Genomic DNA, 22,161 nt, shown 5'->3' on the forward strand with positions numbered 1-22,161 from the left:
TTGAGTTAGAGAATGAGGAGAGTAAAATTTGTCTGAATAGGTAGTTCTTCCGACAATACGGCAAATTTGGGCGAGCTGGAGAAACCCAGTGTCATGTCATGGATTTGTCGCAGGGTTGCTGTGAAGTTGGAGGCAAATGATTTCCCACCTTAGGTCCCACAGTTACCTTAGACTGAGCAGCACCACTTTCCTCAGCAAGGATGGGAGCATGACAAGGTAAAACACGATGGGGTGCATTAATATACTGCGTTAATGACAATGACATGTGATAAGGCAAGTTATTAACCTTTCATTTCCCTTGTGAGCCTTCACTATTCCTGTCTCCCAGAGATAGCAGATCTTATTCCTAATGTATGGCAAGTGAAGCAAATGCTGATTCAGCTGTTGCATCCGTTTCTTTCAAGAACAAAAAAAAGGACAAAAGCCAAGCAAGCATGTGTTCTCCATCCTTAGGTCAGGAATCTTCACATCAGTGATTTTTTTTTTTTTTCTTCATTAGCCTAAAATGTGTGAGTCTTTTCTTTTAAATACGCTGAGTCCAGATGTTCTGTGGACTTATGCCTCCTGTGACTCTCTGAGGAGCCTTGCTTACTTCACAAGGAATGTGCTGTAGTGGATTCTGTCTGCATAAACATTGAAAGTCTTTTTCTTGCACTTTAATAATAGCTTATCAAATGCACTGTATGACCTGTCTAGTGATTGGTGTGTCTTGTCCCCACCCCTTCCCTGTGGACAAATACTGTTCTTTGAGAAAGGAAAAATCACAGCACTAGGTGGGTGAAATCTGATCCTTGCCATATTCATGGATCCAGTTGCCAGAAATTAAACTAATGTAATAAAAGCTTGTTATCTGGGTTCATTCTATAGTCCTTGGAGAGAGACATCTGCAGGAAGTGTCACCCACCCAGAGGCAAATATCTAGAAGAGATAGAATTACACTCGATAAGGAGTTTCGGTGGAGAGCCCCCTCATTACAGAGAAGGAGTAAATGTCTCTTAGATAACACGTTTATTTCTTAGATGAGCTGAGGGAGATGTTGTGGGGCTTACTCCATTTTCACATCAGTTGGATTGCTGGTAACAGAAATGCTGCTATAGCTTACTCACTGGCTTTGCTTTTTGTGTCCAAACTCTGTTGAAAATCTGAGCCTGGACTTTGCAATTGGCAGAGATTGTAACTCTCTACTATTTCCCCTGTGAATGTCTCAGAAAGGAAACAGCTAGCAGGAGGAAGATGTGCAAAATGTGGCTTTCTGCTTTCCCTGCCTAGGTTTAGGCTGGGGGAAAGGAGGCAGCTCTAAATTAGTATCAGGAATGGGTCTGGTTATGCAGGGATGCTTCAGTTCACATCTTTGCTTACACAGAAGGGACAGTGTAGTTTGTGGCTCACGGAGTGGTAAAGACCACCACCTCCTTTATTTTAGGTACAGCCACAAGCTGCTATCTTTATTTCAGTAGGTGATACTAAAGGCAAAATTTAACTCACTTATGTTGTAAACTAAGTTTTAAACAAGATAAAACATCTTCAGAAATTATTAGTTGAAGCATTATCAAAAGACCTTTATACAAATAATATTGCCTTGGCTCTATGAATGTTCCAACAGGCTTCTTGGGGCGGCTCAGCTTTGATATCAAGGAAGCATTGCAGGCTTCTTCATGGCATCCACAGGTAAGTCACTTTTAGTTCATGTACATACTTACGGGGACTAAGGTGGAAATTGTGTGGCTTCTTGGCCTCCATGAGAGCTGCGTTTTCCAAAATACAAATTACTGTTAATTAGAGATGCTTCTGAACCTGTGGGAGGAAGAAATGTGAATTCTCATTTGTCTGCTTGGATTGAATGTGCTCATTTTTGATTCTCTAATACCCATGATTATAGGTGCAATTTCCTTCTCCCTTTCTCTGGTTATAAATTTCTCAGGGCTGATTCTGTTGCCTGGAATCCCCACAAAATGCTGTTGGCAGGAATTCAGTGCTGTGCTCTTCTGGTGAAAGACAACTCTGTAAGTCCCTTTTTTTTCCCCTCTTTTTTTTTGTTTATTTTTTTTAATATGATAGGCTGTCATGGCTGTAATATGGAAATGGGAATAATTAGAAAACAACTGCAAGTCAGTTTTACTACACTGCAGTGCAAAGACTGAATGATATTATTTTGAATTTCACCACAAAAATTAACAAAGGGTGAATAAGAGAGGAGGGTCAAAATGATCCAAGTCACTGTACTCACCAGTGGTCAAATTTTGCAGCTGGTGCCTTTGCTAGTTAACTTCTGTACATGATTTGCATTCAGAATTGAGTATTTTATCACCTGGGTCTGCAGCACTGACACCAAGCTCATCAAAGGCCTCAGAATAGCTGTCATCCATTGGGACTGCAGCAGTACTGCGTCTCTGTTGAAAGTAGTCAGAGCTCCCCTTCGCATCCTCTTACATGGGTGCACCAGTGGGAAAGGAGAGGGGTAGGAGTTGGAGCACATGCAGGTAAATGTGCTGAGCCTTCTTTCCTTACTCTTCTAGTTCTTCCTCATTACCAGGGTGCTTTAGGCTTTCTAAGAACCATGACTAATTAAAAGGTCTAGCAAGCAAACAATAGAGCTTTGATCTCAAGAGATACAAAAGTGAGATGAATCTGGGATGTGGTAAAAGTTTCCTACTTCTGTCTTTATTGAATCCTTCTATCTTGACAAAGAAACAGTAAGAGGTCAATTATTTCAAGCCCCATTTCAAATTCAGCCCTGCTAAAACTCATGTCCATTGTCTACCATCAAGGGAGAATTTTAGCTTCTACTCCATAGGTTATGGAAGACTGAACATCATGAAGCTATGGAGCCTCTGAGGTTTGTGCCACTATTTTGTGGCCATGGTTTGTAGAACACTTTTATAAATCTGTCAAAACAGGTGATAGTTTCTATTCAGCTGCCAATGGTTAGCTGCCCATGTAATTGGTTACTAACTTCTGGTCGTAAGAACTGATGAGGACCGAAGAGCATAGATGCTAATCGGTGTTCTCTTGGAGCTGATTGCTCCAAGTCAGGGGTGAGACACATGGCAGGACAGCAAGGACTAGGGTGCCTCCTCATTTTCTTAGACTAGAGTCTGTGGGATTAAAGAGGATTAGACTCCAGGACTACCTGTCCATCACTATCTTTATTCCAGGATGACAAACAAGCAGAATGAAGTTATTGACTAAGATTAATGTGGTGTCTTAATTGAAGGCTTGGGAAGAATTCAGTGCTATATTTTTAACTAATTAGGCCCAGCACATAGATATAGCCCCAGGTAATGATTAGTCTACTTGGGCAGCATAGTGGAAATTTCTCAGGAAGAAAGAGGAAAGAAATGGGAAGGAAAGAAATATTCTAGCTCTCCTGGCATTTGGAGTCCCCTTACAAACACTGTTCCAACTTCAGGGCTCTGGCAGGCTTTCTGTATTCTCTACAGTGCAGTGTCTGGTAGAGCAGTGCTATTCAATTTCTAAATCACAGCTAGGCACTTCTGTGCTGAAAGTAGTTGTAGGGTTGAATCCTGGGCTGCTGAGGGGTGAAAACGCAAGCATTACTGATCATACAATCAGATCCTGTTGTACAGTGAGACATGTTCTGGAAAATAGAAGATTTCTCTCCTTGGGGACAAGAGAGTGTTTTGCTCTGTGTTTAGTTCCTGGAAAACTGGCACTTACATGTTTTGTGTATGTGCCAGTGCGGTCTTTGTGTGCACACAGATGCACATACAAATCTGAGTACTTTCTTACCAGCTTTTTGAAAGTGTTGGAATATAAATCCTTAAGGAAAAAAAAAAATCAAATGCATATTTAAGACACTTTGTCAGAAAGACTTTGTCTCCCTTTTGTCCTCTCTGTACCAGAACAGGCAGTTTAATCCAGTCTCCCATTAAAAAATGCTATTTTCATACCTATAAGGGAAGGGAAGAGTATGTGTATCAGTTTCTCATTTTGGAGTTTATTCCATGGCTCCCAAATTAAATAAATACCTATGGCTGCACATGAAGCACAGAGTTATATCTGAGTATCATTCCTTCATACTGTAGTTAGCAGGAGCTGGAAGAATTTGGCACATACTGCTCTGCAAGTAGATGTTCAAGGAGCTTCAGGTAGTTTCTGAAGTGGTGCATTCTGCAAGGAATCAGAGCAGTGAAATGTTAAATGTAGATCTTGGGTCCCATTTATGAATCAAGCCCTAGCTCCCTTTGAAAGTCTGACTAAGGAGTTTTTGTTAGCCTGTCTTCCCTTTTGATTTGAGGTCCATTTGGAAACTGAACTATCTCAGGATTAAGGTTAGGTGATTATTGGTGGATACTCAGGTTTTTTTACTGCTCACTTTTTCTTTTTTTAATAGATTAACAAACCCAAAGCTTGTATGTTACTTAATGTGTGAAAAGATACTCTTCAGACAGAATCATCATGTTTCTGCTGTAGTGGCAATGCCCTAGTTTGCCATTGACAACAGTAATACTGACTCTGTTTTTGATTTGAGCTTTTTTGCCACATAGTATCAATAAAGCTATGTGCTTTTGCAATGTTAATCAGTTTAAAACATTGTGGCTACATTATCAGAATGAAACACTGTATTTAAATAGTTTCCTCTTCAGATTAAAGAAATAGAAATAAACTGCAGTGAAATGCCCATAAGAGAGTATCTTCCAACCCAATGGAACGATTTCCAAACAAGGTAGATACAGAAAAGAGAAATTAGTGATTGACTTGATTTGAAGGGGGAAACATTTTCGCCAAAAGGGAAGGGATTGATTAATCCTCTGTAAAAGCTCAGATCAATGAGAGTAGTTCTTCAGTACTTAAAGCACTCAAGAAATGCACAGCTATCCCTCTGTTGTGGTTTAACCAGGAGACAGACAGCTAAAGCAACCCCACAGCCCTCACTCATTTTCCCCCTACAGAGAGGATGGGGGAGAGAATTGAAGTGAAAAAAATGGTAAAACTCATGGGTTGAGATAGACAGACAGTTTATTAGGACAAAAAAGGAAGAGAATGATAATTGTAGTAATACACACACACTGCAAGTGATGGCACAGCACAATTACTCACCACTCAGAGCTCAGGTTGTTCCTAAGCTTGCACACCTTGTGGCCAGCTCCCCTAGTTATACACTAAGCAAGGCATCGTATGACAAGGAATCCCTTTGGCCAGTCTGGGTCAGCTGTCCTGGCTGTGTTCTCCCAGCTTCTTAGGCACCTCCCTGGCTTCTCATTGGCAGCCTGGTATGAGCAGCTGAAAAGTCCTTGACTGCTTGGTAATAACTAAAGTATTACTGTGTTATCAACATTGTTCTCATCCTAAATCCATACCACAGCTGTGTACCAACTACTGTGAAGAAAATTATCCTGGCAGAACACCCTTTTTCACTCTCATACCCTGAGTAACTTTCATGGTTTCTGTAGTAAGACAGACTTACTCAGAAAACACTTGTATTGCTGTGGTGTGAATTGCAGCGCCTGTTTAAACAGAAAGCTAGATGAACCGATATTCTCAAATCATTAGTGAGTCAACTTTGTTCTTATATATTCTTAAAATGCTATCAATCAGTCTTGGGTTGTACCTACTCCCCTAAGACCACAGAACCGCTCTTATTTGTCCTGGCTATAATCTGTTTTAAGCTGTATATTATCACCATATAGAGATGTAATGTTTATCACCGATGCCATAGTTCAGTGACTCGTCAGAGTGTAGCACTAGCTTGGGTAATTAGCAATCAATTCTAGGTAATGAGCAGGATTTTCACTTATTAGTTAAAATAAACTCTCAAAGAATGTAGATATGGAAATCCTGGTTTAACACAGAATATAATTGATTGAGGTCATGATGGCAGCCATGTACAGCGTGATCTCTTTCTCATCATTATCAGTATTGCAGAGATACCTGCTTCCCTGATTCCTTTCCAGGGCAGCTGTAGGGATATATTCTATTCCCATTGCTTTCTGCTTGGGGCAAGTGTAACTGAGAGCTCCTCACCTCTTGAAGTGAATTACAGGGGTGGCCTTTTGCACTGCACTGCTTTTGAGAATTTTCAAGTATGCCATTCAAAAGATTGTCCTTATTGCTTCAGATGAGGCAAATCAGGAAGATATTTGTATTAGGGGAGAAAGATATTTTGTTAATGAAATTGGAATTTCCTTTTAACTAGCCATGGAAATAAGGTCAGAAGGCTTCCTCTAGGTAGGTGTGTTCAATGAGGAAATCATGTTGAGTTATGACATTGGAGTTCTTATGTATCAATTTCAGTATGAATAATTATTATTTATTTCCCATTGATTAGAACACATAACTATCTATAGGCTTCGTTAAAACCAAAGGCTTTTTGAAACTTCACAGTGGATTGTAGCCTCCATGAAAATGGTATTTCCATTGTCTAAACAGCCCCAGTGTAAGGCAGAGAACTACCATTAGTCTGTGTACAAAGGGCAGAATGATAAAAGACAATGAAGAATGAAACTCAGAAATGTCAAATAGGGCAGTTGTAGGGAAATTTTAGCAGTTCTTCCTAACAGATGGGGCAGCTCAATCGCTGTGTGGAAAACTGATGGAATCTTCTTGAGACTGAGAATCTTGAATTAGAAAGCATATTTTGAAACTTTTTTCTTTTCTTTTTCTTCTACTTTTCCATAATTTTAATAGGAAAGCTGACATGTCTCTTCTATGTCTTCAGCATGTTTGAGTCATACTTTTGAGACAGCAGTGATCAAAGAGTAATTGCTTTCTTGCACAAAAGATTTATCTTGGATTTTTTTTTTTTCCTCTTCTGTTCTTTTCCCCACCCAAACTCTGTTCTTCAACATCCTCTTTCTTCTTTTCCCTTCTCTTTCCCCTCTACCTTACTTCTTGCATTGGGCTAGCATACTTGTTTCTTTCTCACAAAGCATGATTTCTGTTTATTCTCCTGTCTGATTTACTGATGTGCTGGAGGATGTCACTGTACTTGCCTCTGGAGATTGACAGTAGGCAATCTCTACAGAATTTAAGTGTATTGCATAATTAGTAAGATAAGCAGAACAAAGAGGATCATCAAGCCAGAACATGTGAGCTTCAGGTTCACAAGGAGAGTAGGGCAGTAGCCATTTCTTTTTTAAAACTTGTTTTTAAAGCATGTTCTCAGGACTCTTGAGCTCACTCAGAGATACTGAACTATTTGTTTTTGTTGTGTTTTACTCCAGAGTGTTTGTTTTTAAACTATGAAACTCTGCAGCTGTACTGTGATCTTAAGTGCACTTTTCAGTATTTCTGTAATATTACTAAGCTTAGTTTTCTTGTGGCAAAAAAATGTTGTTATTTCTCAGACAACAGGCATGATGGGAACTAATATCCAGTAATGTCCTCTATTGTGCAGCTGTATTACATTCTGATAAGGCAGAAGATAGTCCCATATTGATCAGCTGTGCTATATGCTTACTGCAGAAACACTGCAAAATTTTCAAATCAGTAAGAAACAAAGCAAGTAACTTAAATTTGTGGATGTTGCCGCCTTTTTTTTTAATACCATATCTAGTAAACTTCTATTTTCCCTGAAAAATCAAGGTATAGAATTCAAAATGAATAAGGCACAGTGGCTTGACACATTCCTGTTCTTGTTGTGCAGCTTCTACTTAAAGAACACAAAGCTGTAGAAAACCCATGAAGGATGGATGCTTAAGTGCTTGACTTCTCCTTGGTTTCTAATGCCATCTTCTTGCCTTTCCGTTTTTTGCAGAAGTTCAGAAGTAGGTGTGAGAATTTTATATACTGCAAAAAAACTGCTGCCAGCATTGGCTTTCCAGTTATGGCTGTGTGTGCGGCTGCAGCAGCACATTATTACTGTGATGACTGCAGAGGGAGAGCAGCTGCTGTCCCTTTTTTCCCCAAGCTGTCACATAAACTGTCTTTTCCCACTGCTGAACGCACTGGTCCTGTGGCTAAAGAGTTCAGGCTGAATTTGCTGGCCTTTTTGCAAAGCAGTGATGTTACTGTGGGATTGTCAAACCCCTACAGAAGCTGTGGAGAAAACCTTTTGTGTTATTCTCCTTTTCTGCTCTACAAATAGGTTGGGTTTTTTGTTTGGCTTGGTTTTAGTATCGATAGAGGGAATTGAAAATGCCAGGAGAGAGGGACACATTCTGTGTATGCCACTGGATTACTTCTTCTTTTTTGTCCTGACCCTTTTTCTCAATTTTAGTGCCAGCACCAAAGTTAGCAGCAGTGTATTGTCACATTGCCTTTATTATGGGAATGTGACACTTTAAGAGTGATGTCAGACGCTGTCTGCCATTTTAAAATCAGACTTGCAGCAGACGCAGAGCAAAGCATGAAATGCTTTTTCAGCTGGTTCAAATTAAAGAGTGATCTAGAATTGGAAAATGAATTGTACTGTTTGAGATACTTTTTAGAAACTTTCGTCACACTGCTGCCCACTTCTGTTCCTTGTCTGTTCTGCGCTGGTTTGACTGTCACTTAAATACACATTTGCAGATCTCAACTTTTTTTTTTAGCCTTATCTAAATTTCTATTCCAGTATTATCTTATAGATTGTGGTTTATTTTTCTTACCCACTTTTAATATCACCAACAAATCTACAACCTTTTCTGTCTCCTGGGGTCTCTGTAGGACCAACTTCACCTCTGCCCTTGTAACCTGCTTTTTGCCAGCCCTTCACTTTACTTCATAGTATAACAGAGTATACTTCACTATTTCATTCTTCAGCCAATGGCTGGTCCTATGACTCTTCTCTTCCTCTGCCCCTTTAAACCTGTAACAGCCTCTGTGCTTTCTGTTTTGGCTGCTCATCTTTGGCCAGATAGCCTCTCAGAATCTGGAAGGTGAAAATTGCAGAACAAAAATAATTTCATTAACAAACTGTAATTAGGGTATGTTGTTCTGAAGTTATTTTCAAATGTTAAAATTGTCTGCACTGTGAAGAGGCAAAAATTGGGGTTGTACTAATCTCTTCATGGTGTTTCAGTCTATACTGAATCCCCAGTCACTTTATTTTCTGATAAGGGCTAACTGTTTATTTCTTGGAGCTAAAATCTTCCCTACCTGCAGCTAGCTGTGCTGTATATAAATGAAGTTCTTTGACAATGAAGGAATAGATTCAGCCATTTGTTAATGTGTAGGAAGCTCCTCAGGACCTGTTCTTCCAATCTGTGGACTGGAGCAGTGGACACAGGCTTCTTCCTCTTTCCTACCTACGTATGTCTTTGGGCAACTGTTTCTCTGGTACACACTCTTGTGGTTTCTTGAGATCTGAGTGAGAATGTCATTTCAATCTGCAGGTCTTCAGTGATGTTACAAAGAGAATAAGCTTTTTTTTTTAAAAAAAAAGGCTTCCTTGTTGTCAGTGCCAACTTCACTGGGTTCAGGTTCATCCAGGGTTCTTAAACCACACCATAGGCTTTGAATAGTTTTCTGGACGTCCAGTTCTGGTTTACTAAGCAGGTGGTACAGGCAGGAAAAAAAGGTTTTGACTTGTGAAGGTAAAAAGGTTTGAAAATGCTTATCAGCAATTTACATGTCTGTTGTGCTTCTAATAGGGTCTCCTGAAGAAGTGTTACTCTGCCAAGGCTGCATACCTGTTCCAGCAGGACAAGTTCTACGATGTCAGCTATGACACTGGTGATAAGTCCATCCAGTGCAGCAGGCGTCCAGATGCATTCAAATTCTGGCTGATGTGGAAAGCACTGGGAACCACGGGCCTGGAGGAGAGAGTGAACAGGGCACTGGCTTTGGCTAGGTACTGCCTCACTATTTGACTCAAATGTTCGTGTGGCTGATACTCTGAAATGGACCATGTTGCTACTTTTTCCACCCTCTCCTTTTGTACGTGTATACTACAATTATAGTCTTGAGTTGGAAGGGACGCATAGGGATCTTCAAGTTCAAGTCCTGGCTCCACACAGGGACAACCAAGTCAGAGTGTGTGGCTGAACACATTGTCCAGATGCTTCTTGAGCTCAGTCAAGGTCAGTGCTGTGACCACTTCCCTGGCGAGCCTGTTCCAGTGCCCAATCATCCTCTGAGTAAAGAACCTCTAACTAATATCCAACCTAAATCTCCCCTATTGCACCTTCATACTGTTCCCTTGGGTTCTGTCATTGGTTGCCAAAGAGAGGAGATTGGCATCTGTCCCTTTGCTCCCCCTTGTCAGGAAGTCATAGACTGCGATGACGTCTCCCCTCAGTCTCCCTTTTTCCAGGCTGAACAACCCAAGGGACTTCAACCTCTCCTTGTAAGACTTCCCCTACAGACCCTTCACCATCCTTGTTGCCCTTCTCTGGACACTCTCCAATGTTTTTCTGCCCTCTTTGTACTGTGGCACCCAAAATTGCACACAGTGCTTGAGGTGAGGCTGCACCAGTACAGTGTAGAGTTGGGACAGTCACCTCCCTGGACAGGCTGGCAATGCTGTGCTTGACATACCCCAGGAGATGGTTGGCCCTCCTGGCTACCTGGGCACACTGCTGGCTCATGGTCAACAGCAAGTTAAACAAGACCCCCAAATCCCTCTCAGCATGTCTGGCCTCCAGCGTCTGATCCCTCAGTCTGTATGTGCAGCCAGAGGTGCCCCTTCCCAGGTGCAGAATCTGGCATTTGCCCTTGTTAAATTTCATGTTGTTGGTGATTGCCCAGCCCTTTAATCTGTCCAGGTCTCTCTGTAAGGCTTCTCCACCTTCAGTGGAGTGATCAGCTCCTCCCAATTTGGTGTCATCTGCAAATTTACTTAAGACACCCTCTAGTCCTGCATCCAGGTTGTTTATGAAAATGTGAAAAAACTGGACCTAAAATGGAACCCTGGGGAGCCCCATTAGTGACTGGCCACCAACTAGATGTAACCCCATTTACTATCACACTCTGGACCTAATCCATCAGCCAGTTGCCCACCCAGTGCATTATAGCTGCTGGACATTTTGTCCAGCAAGATATTGGGAGACACAGTATCAAAGGTCTTACTGAAATCCAAAAAAATAACATCAACTGGTTTCCCTTGGTCAAACAACTGGGTGACCTTGTTGTAAAAGGAAATCTGAAAATGGGTAGCAGATTGGGTAGCAGGACCACCATCTTCTGAACCCATGTTGGCTGAGACCAATGACTGCATTGTCCTTTAAGAGTTTTTCAATAACTCCCAGTTATTGGTGGAACTCAGAGCAAATATATGAGTGTTATTACATTTGCAACAATATTTAATAGCAATTATTACTTTTAGCACTAAGCATAGATGTTGGTAAACATACAAGTCCAAATTAGACTGTTCTACATTGTTTAACACTTATGTTACCTGAATCAGATGTAGGGCAGGTTTCCTACCTATGTCTTCTGGTGTTAGTGTAAAAGTAGCCCTATATGCCAGGCTCTGAGCTGTCTAGAAAGAAGTGAATTAGCATGCTTCTGTTTGCATCATTCCCCATGACTGAAAAAATGCAGAAGGCTGCTGATGTGAGGAAATTTGTATGAGGATGCTGTTTGTGGTAGGATGTAGTAGAGGTATTTGAAGGCATATTGTTCTGAGATACTGCTTTTTTTTTTCCTTCCTCCACAAGTTTGCTGAAGTTCTTAATGCTTACAGTATGTTCTGTTAGGGACTCGAGGACCTTTTTCTTGTGATCTTTGTCTTGCCTACCCTGCTCAGTTTTACTGTGTTTTTTGCTTTGCAGAACTCCAGGGAGACCTAATTACAGCCTACCAATACTTACAGGGGTCCTACAGGAAAGGAGGAGAGGGATAGTTCACCAGGGATGTAGTGATAGGACATGGGGCAATAGCTTCAGGCTGAAAGAGGATAGGTTTAGATTAGGCATTAGAAAGAAATTCTTTACTCTGAGGGTGGTGAGGCACTGGCACAGGTTGCCCAGAGAGGTTGTGGAAGCCCCCTCCCTGGAAGTATTTAAGGCCACATTAGATGGGGCTTTGGGCAACCTGGCCTAGTGAAGGTGTCTCTGCTTATGGCAGGGGCTTGGAACTAGATGATCTTTCAGGTCCCTTCCAACCCAAAGCATTCTGTAATGTGATGGTTTCTGGGAAGAAACCTCCATATGCAGACTGTTTTGTCTTCCAATAGAAGAAATAATACTGAAATAAGTTAATGGCCCATTAAAAATCGTTGATTTTAAGTATCATATTTGTTTAGCATTCATACAAGATAAACTACAATGAAATCTTTACCAATTTCTGGCTTAGCTACATACTAACATAAGTCAAATCATTAATATTGAAAAACAGTCACCCGTATCATGTTGCCATTTTATTTTTTATATGAACTACCAAATTGAAAAGAACTCAATGTTTACTCCAGCAAAAATTAAAGGAATAGTCTCTCCTTAATAAAGTCAAAGAAAAGGTAAAAATACCCATGACCTAAACCCAGAGTGGATTAGAAAGGAATAGAAAGAAAGACTCAAACCCAGAAAAGTCGAAATGAGCTGTGGCTTTTTTCTCTATTTTATTTCTTCAGAACCACTCATTGTTTGGCTAGTTAAGTGTTCCTTAATAACTTCTGGTTAAATTGCATCTTGGTTTAGTTCAGAAGCATTATACTGTTCTCTCTCTGTACAGGGTAAGTAATTCATTCTACTATCAGTGGGAGAATTCAACCTTATCAAGGTCACTGGCCAAGGTCGTTTGAGAGCGCAGTGATTAATGACCTTTCTGGGATCAATATTTTCTTTGAACATTAGGATTTAGCTGGTAGCGCTTCTAAGGAGTGACTGAGTTGTCTTTTCTTTCTTTTTCCTTTAAGGAGAAATTTAATTCTTAGCCATTATCTGATGAAAGTGTATTCTTTATGGTAGCTGCCTTGCTAGCCTGAGCTTGCATGGACATGGGCGCGTTGCAGCTGAGACGTCAGGTTTGCCGGGCGCTATGCCAGGTTTCCTCACTGCTCAACAGCTGCGCAGCCTTCCTCCGCTTTTGCTGCAGTAGGCTTTACTTTGATGTTGCAAAGATAGTATTTCAGGGTTCCTGAACATAGACCTGGATTAATTCTGGAACTAGTCCACTGACTGTAGAATTTAAGAGCAAGATTACTGGACACCTCTGCCCAGCCAGCCAGACCTGCAAAGGGTCTAGGGTAATTGCAGGCATGTAACTCTGTTGCATCAAACTTGGCTTCTTGGCTATTCCATTAATTTCTTCCTATTTTGGAGAGGAATCATGTTTTCAGTGTATCAGATATCCCAGGAATATTGTGATGGCTACCTATTTGGAAAGGCTTATTTTAAAAATACCTACAGTACAGCATCTTGATGATCACCTCAGACATTTTTTTGCTGTTTTTTTCCTGCAGTTATTTTTCATGCAGATATTATGAAGTACACTGAAGCAAACTGCTTTTAGAATACAGCTGTAACTACCTTTCTGTTTTATGCTTCAGCATCTTTGCAGTTTTTCTGCCCAGTTCCCCTTCTGACACCCACTCTTAGCAGACTATGTCTACTTTCACTGCAGATCTCCACCCCTCGTTTTTTGCAGGGTTTAATCATAGCAAATACCACTTCTCTGTGCACTCCAGTCCTCACTGAGACTCAGTGTCTACAGTTCTACAACCCTGACACGATAATAAAACTCCACTGTCAACTGTGGAAAGATGCACAGAGTAAATTGCTCCACTGCCATCAAATGGTCCTGGCGAGATAAATCACGGGTGATGGATTTTCTAATGGCTGCCTTCTTAGGCTATTGGCAATGTAGTTAAGAACATGATTAACAGCATTGTGAGCTTGACTGACATCAGATATCCTCTGGAAGGTTGTGGTCTAAAAAAAAGGCACTTTTGGTAAGAGGGAATAGTATTAAATGTTGTAAAATAGCAACATTCCCCTAAAAAAATTTAGGGTGAAAAAAAGTGTGTGTGGGATCATCCGTAGATTTCTTTTTCATGATTTAATAAAAAATAAAACAAGGGGCACTCTCTTGTGAATAGCCTGCTGATTTTGCTGTATGTTGGTTTTATGGCACAGACAACTATTTTCTAATCAACAGGACAAAACTACTGAGCTTGCTCAGAAACAGGTTCCCCTTCACCGTGCTCCCATGATACCTAGCCTCTTACTTACCTTTCAGCATGCCTCTCTTTCGGTCTAAACAGTAGTGTGGGCAAATACAGGGAACAAACGCACAGTTGGCTCTAAAGGGTCATTGCAGAAAGGACCCAGAACCCCGACTCATTAGAGCGAGAGGAAAGATCTCAGCAGTGCACAGCACGTCACAGCTCCTGGAGCTGCATGTCGTGGGAACTGGCATGCTACCCTTTTGCAGGGATGTGTGCAAAGAGGTAATGAGTCACACACACACTCCTTGTTAATGATAAACAGCGTGACAACTCCCCGTGCTCTGCTTTGAAAAATGTGTGCCATCTAGGGTATTGTTTCCTGCCTCCCCAGCCAACCTGTTTCTGCGGCACATCTGCCGAATAGCAGGCATTGCAGATACAACTGTGCTAGAGGAGTCCCCGTGGGGGCAGGTTTCAGGCATGTGGATAGGACCGAGGGGGGTTATTTTGGCAATATTTTTCTTCCTCAAATAACGAATAAACGAATTACTTGTGTGATGACCAGTAATGAAGCTGCAGTCAGGAGAATGCCAAATGAATGCAACAAAAGAACAGACTTAGTAGTTTGTCTTTTTTTTTTTTTTTAATTACTGTTGAACACCAAAATCTTTGTGTAGAAGACTAAAATGCTGTTGGAACAGAAAAACTGTGAATTTGAGGTGATTTTTATTTTTTTACTTTAGTTTTCCTTGGGAAAGCTTTGGGGAGGGAATAAAAAGAGCAGACCCAGCAGTGTCAAAGTGTTATCTTTGCTTCAGCATTTCTGTGTGGCGTGTGCTAGGGCAAAGTAGAGGTCATGTTAAAAAAAATTCTATAAATTGAAGCTTTTTGGATCCAAAGTTTTAATTCAACTCCATTTTTATATTAAGTTTTTCATACTGACAGACAAAAGAGAAAAGTGATAACTATTTCAGTGTGTTGTTAGCATAGGATGCTCAGGGATTACTGTGCATCAGCAATGGCTCACTAAATGGAAACAGGCAATGTTGTGTACAGTGTGGAACAAGGACAGTGCTAGGAAAGTATCTGAGCTTGAAGTATATGGAAACTTCTATGCTCTGGGCTAAACTAAGAGGTCCCAGTGACAGTAGCAGTGTAAGAGGTGTCAGGGTGACCATGAAATAACATGGCAGCACAGCATCAGCACTTGAGAAAAAGAGGTGGTGGAATTAATTCGTAAAGTTCAACGTCAATTGAAATTTGAGGGGAGAAAGTTCACAGCTGGATGCAAATAGGATCATTCTGTGCCATGTGGCCCCACTGAAAATCTGTGCCTGAGGACAGAATTTGGCCTCTCCTCAGTGCTCCTTGGCTGGCTGTAGCCTTCATTTGTTTCTAGGAGCTGATAGCTACTCCATTTTCACAGCAGGGAGAAATGAAGTTTAACATAAATGAGGTGTCTTGCAGGGGGAGGGAGGGAAGGAGAAGAAATTGGAGGGGGGGAAGGGGGGGAAGAAAACAGGATGTAAAAGTTCGAGACTGTTTTTGTTGTTTCCTGTATGTATTGATTTGTTCTATGCTTTAAAGCTCTGCATCTTTAATTACAGATACCTAGTGGATGAAATAAAGAAAAGAGAGGGATTCCAGCTTATTTTGGAGGTAAGTCAAAACGGAAGTGAACTGTTGTTGCTGTTAGGGGGTGTCTGCTGTTTCATTTTGTTCTTTTAAGCTAATTGCCAGGCTGTATTTGGAGTATATAATTTAATAAGCTTTATGTATCAGAGGTGCACAGCTATGGTTGAACATCTTACATGCTCTGTATTCTCTGCCATCACTCTACCTATTTTCCTAGCTTCTGGGCCTGTATTGCCTCGGGGGTTATAGATGGAGCACTTTCTGTGAAAACGAAGAGTCTAGCTTCCAGTGGTTGCCAGCCTTATGGATAAGACTGTGTGCTGGATGGAAGAATATTTTGATCCTAAAAACGGACTTTTCATCATCAAAGTTTTTTAAAAATATTTTTCGCTTAATTCTGTTTCTTCACTAAGTTTTCTAAAAAGCTTTGCAAACATTGCGGGTTTCACCTATCTTTGATAAACCTGTCAGCTTACTACCTCTTGGTGACCTTGCTTAGGGGAAAAGTGAGAAAAGGGGAGAGAGCTAAAGCACTCTCTTTTTCCACACAGCTTTTTGGTTAATGTGGCTAATATCTGGGGACATTGAAAAACTTGTCATTTTGAGAAGAATCTTCAGCCTTGTTGGAAGGGTACCTGTGTGAAAGCTGGGTATGTAGCCTGGGGAAGGAAGAGAACACACAGAGGAGGAAGGGAGATTAAAATGAACTGACACAGGAAACTGACAAACCATAACAGTGCAGATTTGGTTTACACTTGTTGATGTCATGAGCATAATTCTAGGTTAGGCTAGAAGAAATATGAAATATAAAAAAAAATATTTTATACAATTGTATAAAATGTAAACTTTTAACTTTGACTTTGAAAACTGCTAATTTGAAAATGCTTATTGGGAAACTTCACACAGAGTGAAACATGATGGGCCAGCAGCACATGATGGGCCAGCAGCACACTCTCCGTTCTCCATTATTACAGAGTTTAGCAGAAATCCCAGATCTGTTGTAGATGTGAAAGCTGTTTGGGAGAGCAGAGATTGTTGTTTAGTTCCTGCAGGAAAAAGACAACTGGATTAAAAGTGGGATTGGAGGGAGTCCTATAGCATGGGCTATGAGAAGGAAGTTGGGTAAGGGTTAAGAAAAGATTTCCCAGAGTGCAGGGGGAACAAGCAGTTTGAATTCAAAGAAAGACTGCTGGGAGACTCAGCTATGTGAGCCCTTTCTGAAAGGAAGTCAAACCTCGGACAAAGCTCAGGAAGAGGAGCCTCTGATACATGCAGTGAGGGAAGTCCTGTAGCGAGACCCACTCTGCGGCCTGGAAATGCTGCTCATGCTTGAGTCATCTAGAGCTCTTCTGTGGTATAATTGCTTACCTGCTTGGATAAGAGCTGGGACAACACAGCCAGGAATAGAGTGAAGTGTGGCTGGGAGTCGCTAAGTTTTTTCTAGGATGAATGGTATTTTCAGAGGGGGGTGATGTATTTGATGTGTGAAAGGAAACTGAGATAATCAAGAAGGCAATATAGGCAATGGCAATATGGTAATGCATGCCATCTGTCTACTGCCATCTGATTTTAAATAGTCTTAAAATAAACCCTTGAACAGCGAGCTAGTGCTTGCACTCCTGAGGAAGCCACTGCCTTTTCAGGGTCTGTGTTTATGTGTGTACTCAACGCACGCTCTTTGGGGAAAGAAATGGGACTTTAAGAGCTGAGCTTTATTTCATTCAGTGGCAGCTGGTGGCAGGTTTGCAGCTCTGTTCCTGCTGACAACGATATTCTTCTTGATGATTAAATTGTATTTAATGCATTCTTTGAAGTGAGGCGGAAAATGATATGAGCAGTTCCCAGTGCCCTTTCATGAAAGAACATGTCTCAGCTGGTGGGCTCTCCTCGTTCAGGAGGCTGCCTGGGATTATAATAGCAGCTGCATTCACAGTGGGGCAAAGAGATGGTGTGACCCAGCTACCAAGCTCATTTTTTTTCCCCCTCTTTTTTTCTTTTTCTTTCAATCAGTACTAATGAGAGTGGCGTGTGGGCGGGGAGAGGGGTGTGTGAATTTATCATCCATGTTATAATCTAGACCCCAGTTAAATACTGTGTTGCAAATAATGTAGGTCAAGACTGATTGAGTGGGTTTTATGGGTAGCACTGGATGGGGCTAGAAGGCACATCTGCTCCTTGTGCTATTGCTACCTGTACAGGTAAAAAAAAAAAATAAAAATTGTTTCAATGTATGTTTCAAATTAGCAGGGAATGTAGAGAGGCCCTGGGCTGATCTGCTGGGAACACTTTCTCAATCTTATATGAAACAGAAACCTCATAAGCACAAAACGCCTTACTCTATAATGCATGGTGAACAGCCATTCTTGTTGGGAGCCTTGTAGCTAACTCTGCTGAGTTTAAAGGCAAAATTCCTCTGGAGGGAAGCAGAGATGTGGAGTCTCAGTCTCTGCTCAAAAGGGATGCTTAGATATTAGAGAAGGTACATCCAGGATGTGGCACATACCCTGCAAATTGTCCAGAGATTCTCACAAAATGTTGAAACTGATAAAGCAAGCATTAAATCCAGCACTGTGTAGCGTGCTGTGTGATATATGATATAAGAAGAGGCTGGAATTGTTCAGTAAAAAAATGGCTAGATATGCAAGTGTTAAATGGTGACAAAAGTTGAGTTTATATGTTTTATGTTAAATCTAACATAGGAAATTTTAATTAAAAAAAAATGCTAAAGAGAACGTGTCATAAGGTTGCTTCAGTTTTGAAATCTGTAAGTTACCTCCATGGCTCTCATGTTTTCCCTAATGGAAGATTTTAGTGAGCAAAGCAGAGTTAAATACATACATAGGAAGAATAAATGAGAGAAGTGAATGATATGAAAAGTACTTCTAGTTTCTGAAATGGGAAACAAAAGGTGAGCTGGAGAATGATATTTTAATGAAAATGATATAAACCCATAGGTTTCCCCTGGTCAAGACCAGTGAAATACCCCAGAAATTTTTGACAAGCTGTAATATGTATTCCTGTCCCATTTGTTACATCTCATAAGCAATCACTTTTTTCCTGTGTAGCCGGAGTATGCAAATGTTTGCTTTTGGTACATTCCACCAAGCTTAAGAAAAATGGAAGAGGGACCTGAATTTTGGCAGAAGCTGCACCAGGTGAGTGTCACATGAACAGTGTTATCTGTAGCTTACTTATTTATCTGTGTGCCAGATAAGAATGTGAAGTAGCTTCTGACTTTGTCCACCATTAAGCTATGAGTAGAATGTGGATTTAATCCTTAAATAGATGGTGGGACTTCAGTTTATTTTCTGTTTAGACAAGGTTAATGAATTTTTTTCGTAATGTAAGAGATGCAGGCATTTGCAAGCATTCACCTTACAATCAAAGCTGTTAGCAGCTGGCAGAACTGAGAGAACAGCAATGTTGTCTGCATCTCTTGTCTACACAGAGTCTTCATTACCTGGCACTTAACGCTGTCCTTGGAACTTGTCTTGCATTATCTATGATAGTCTATGATAATGGTAGCAAGGAAGTGCTTAAGAATACATTTCTGATGTTAAACAATGCATAAAAGAGAACAGGAATACAATGGAGGAAAACCTCATTGTTGAGTGTTTTGTCAACTCTTTGCCATCCTGGTAGAAAATCATGAATGGTCTTCAAAAATTTACTTCTGCTTTTTCTAAGTTATTAGTGGAAAACAGTAAAGACTTAATTAAGAAGCAAATAGACACCGTGCTATTATGTTTTACTTAATAAGCTATTCTGTGAGAAATTTAATTCATTGTTTGCTTCTCTGTGTAGTAGCATTGGTGGTCTGCATTTATTATTTCCTAGAATTTACTACTACAAAGTTAAAAATTTAAAGTAGAACATAGATGTATACATGCTATATCTACATGCAGACTTGCTATGATGTCTGCTCTCCTTTCAGCAGCTTTTCTTTCACAGGAATTGCTTTCAGCTTACGCTGGATGCCATTGTTTTTTGGGGGTGAGGTCTTCCTTAGCCCTGTCTGTGTTGTTTGAGGAAGTATATTTAACTTTTGCAGTACAAAGCTATGAATAGCCACAGTGTGGTTACAAGGGGTTTGCATTTGTCATGCTTTCACAAAGCATCGATGGGTAATGAACCTTTGATATGGGGCTTCCCTTCTCATTAAGAGTAGAAGGCCTGTATCTACATACATGTACACAGAGAGAGAGAGGGAGCTGTGTAACAGTGCCTCTGTACCCACGGAGGAGTGAGAATTTGGAAAAGAGAAATGGGAAGGCATAGAAGAAATCATACTGCAACTGCCTCCTTTTGATTTATGTGTGCTCTGGAAGGGACTGAGGAGGAAAGGGATGAAGCACAATGAATGGCTTTGAGGTGTATATTGTGAGTGGCTTTTTGAATTTAACTTTCTGGTTCTTTGCTACCCTATGGTTTCCAGTCAGGGTGGGGAATAGATACCTGGCTTTATTTTATATACTGATATAGACGGACTGATGCCGAAAACGCAGATTTATTAGCTAGTGATTTGTGGGAGAGAACCTGGAGGGAAAGGAGCTTGTGTGCAGTTTCTCCCAAGAACTGAGCACCACTGCAAGGTCTCAACCACTCTTTTCATGGTCAAGGTGACGTTTTCTTACACACCCTCTGATGAAGCACCAAGAAAACCAAAATCCAAAAGCATAACCTATTTTTCTCTTCCCCACATAAGCCTGAAAGAAAATTTACCACAAAACAGACCCCAACTCCCTAGCAAAGCAAGACACTGGATGCCACAAAGTTATTTCCTGAATGATGGGGCAAGGAAACAAGAAGTGACGATTGTTATTTGTGTTGCTTGCAGAACTGCAGGGAATTTCTTTGACGTTACAGAAATGAGCTTGTTGCACTACTAAAACATGTTTCACCTCCCTGATTTTCCACAGGGATGGACAGGTCTGGAGTTACTTTTCCCTTTTGGATGCTGAGGGCCAGTTTGGGGCACAAAATGTAACCATGAGCACATGAAATGACAGTACTGGGTCACAAAAAATAAGGCTGACTTGACTTTTCCAGCTAATGCCAATTTGTTCTCACATTGCTGATACAAACAGCGTAGTCATTAGATTAGTATTACATTAATCAGTACAAATATATGGTTGGCCAAGAAGGAATGCATCCTGATCAGCAAGGTGTAAGTGATAAGATGAAGAATGAAGAGGTGGTTGCATTATGACATTGACAGGCAGATAGGGATGTGTAGTTTCTTGACTGCAAGTGCTTCTTGAATACTCCCATCATTTCACTAAAATGAACATTAAAATGCTTTAATTCATAATTTGTCTTTCCACACAACAATTTAACATCATAGTTATTCGGTTTATCCAGAAATCAATCTTCCTTTTAGTTGACCTGCATATCTGACAATAATTAAGGAAACGTATGTCTTGAATATCCCTTGAGCAAGTAATTGATTTTATTCAGCTGCTTATTCAGCAATAGTCTTCAGAATAGCATGCTGTCTTCTAAGGTTAGTTATGTGAGTTTTAGTGCTGGTGAAAGTTGATAAGCAAATAGCTCTGATCTCAAGTCTTTCAGCTTTGTGAAGAATTTGCATAGTCCTATGCAAAATAGCCCTGAAGGTTTTCTGCTGTGCTGGCTCTACTCCAGCTTTCATGGCCCACTTTGTGTGGAAATGTGTCAAGGCTGACTGGATCACAGTGTGATACCTGATTCTGATGTCAATCTTAGCCATCCTATATAAACCACATCTCTTGGCAGCTTGCATTTTTTTGTATGCTGTTTTTTTTTTTTTTTTGTTTCACCTTCCAGGGCCTTGGACTTTGGGTATAAAATTTGCCCTCCTTGGAGTTTCCTACATGGAAAACAGAAAGGTGGTAGGAAAGAATGGCCTGAAGGATTTGGATCAGCCACTAGCTGGTCATTTCAGTCATCACCTGAACACTTAAGGGAATGAGAAGCAATCTGGTGCTGGGAAAGTAAAGAACAGCATAAATAGTACATTGCTCCCAGTGAAACTGGGAATTCTGTGCACATCCACAGTCTTACAACACTCTCATCTTTTGGGATTACAGCAGAAATGGAGTATATAGTGAAACTAGCTCTATAGAGAGTACAGAAGGGCTTTGGGTACAGTTGGGTGGCCCAAGACAGTCTGTGCCCTGAACATTTTGCAGTACTGAGTGCATAGCAGATGACCTAATCAGTAAAGGAACCTGTGATGTAAGGTGGCTTTCAGTTACATCCTTCACAAGGAGGTATAGAGGGATTTCTTCTTGTAGAAACCATACAAATGGACACTCTGTGATAATTGGGGACCTACTGTTACATGCAATTAAAAATATTTTTAAGTGGTGTTATTGTGTCATTGCAAACTGGGGGCAGTTGTCTCTGACCTGATACTGACATAATTGATGAGCTGAAAGAACAGTTTCCTAGTTTCCCTTTCCTAGTACTGCATGTGCTCCTTAGTGGTATTTTTGCTCCTCTTCTTCCTCTTGTGTCACACTGTAAGATTTACTTTTTTTACTGCTGAGGATGGTCAG

The 22,161-nt window shown here is 40.7% G+C and overlaps 1 protein-coding gene across 1 annotated transcript in view; it reads left to right on the forward strand.

The window, feature by feature from the left end:
* Positions 1-22,161, forward strand: part of GADL1 (glutamate decarboxylase like 1) — a gene marked incomplete at its 5' end in the record, with an annotated part of 84,638 nt that overhangs the window by 32,050 nt on the left and 30,427 nt on the right. The window contains 5 exons of the mRNA XM_084260664.1: positions 1,604-1,668; positions 1,922-2,003; positions 9,534-9,733; positions 15,595-15,646; positions 18,688-18,777. Coding sequence (XP_084116790.1) covers positions 1,604-1,668; positions 1,922-2,003; positions 9,534-9,733; positions 15,595-15,646; positions 18,688-18,777 — 489 coding nt within the window. The remainder of the gene's footprint in view (positions 1-1,603; positions 1,669-1,921; positions 2,004-9,533; positions 9,734-15,594; positions 15,647-18,687; positions 18,778-22,161) is intronic.

Source organism: Gallinula chloropus (genome assembly GCF_964237585.1).
Source record: "Gallinula chloropus genome assembly, chromosome: 2".
Classification (NCBI taxonomy): Eukaryota; Metazoa; Chordata; class Aves; order Gruiformes; family Rallidae; genus Gallinula; species Gallinula chloropus.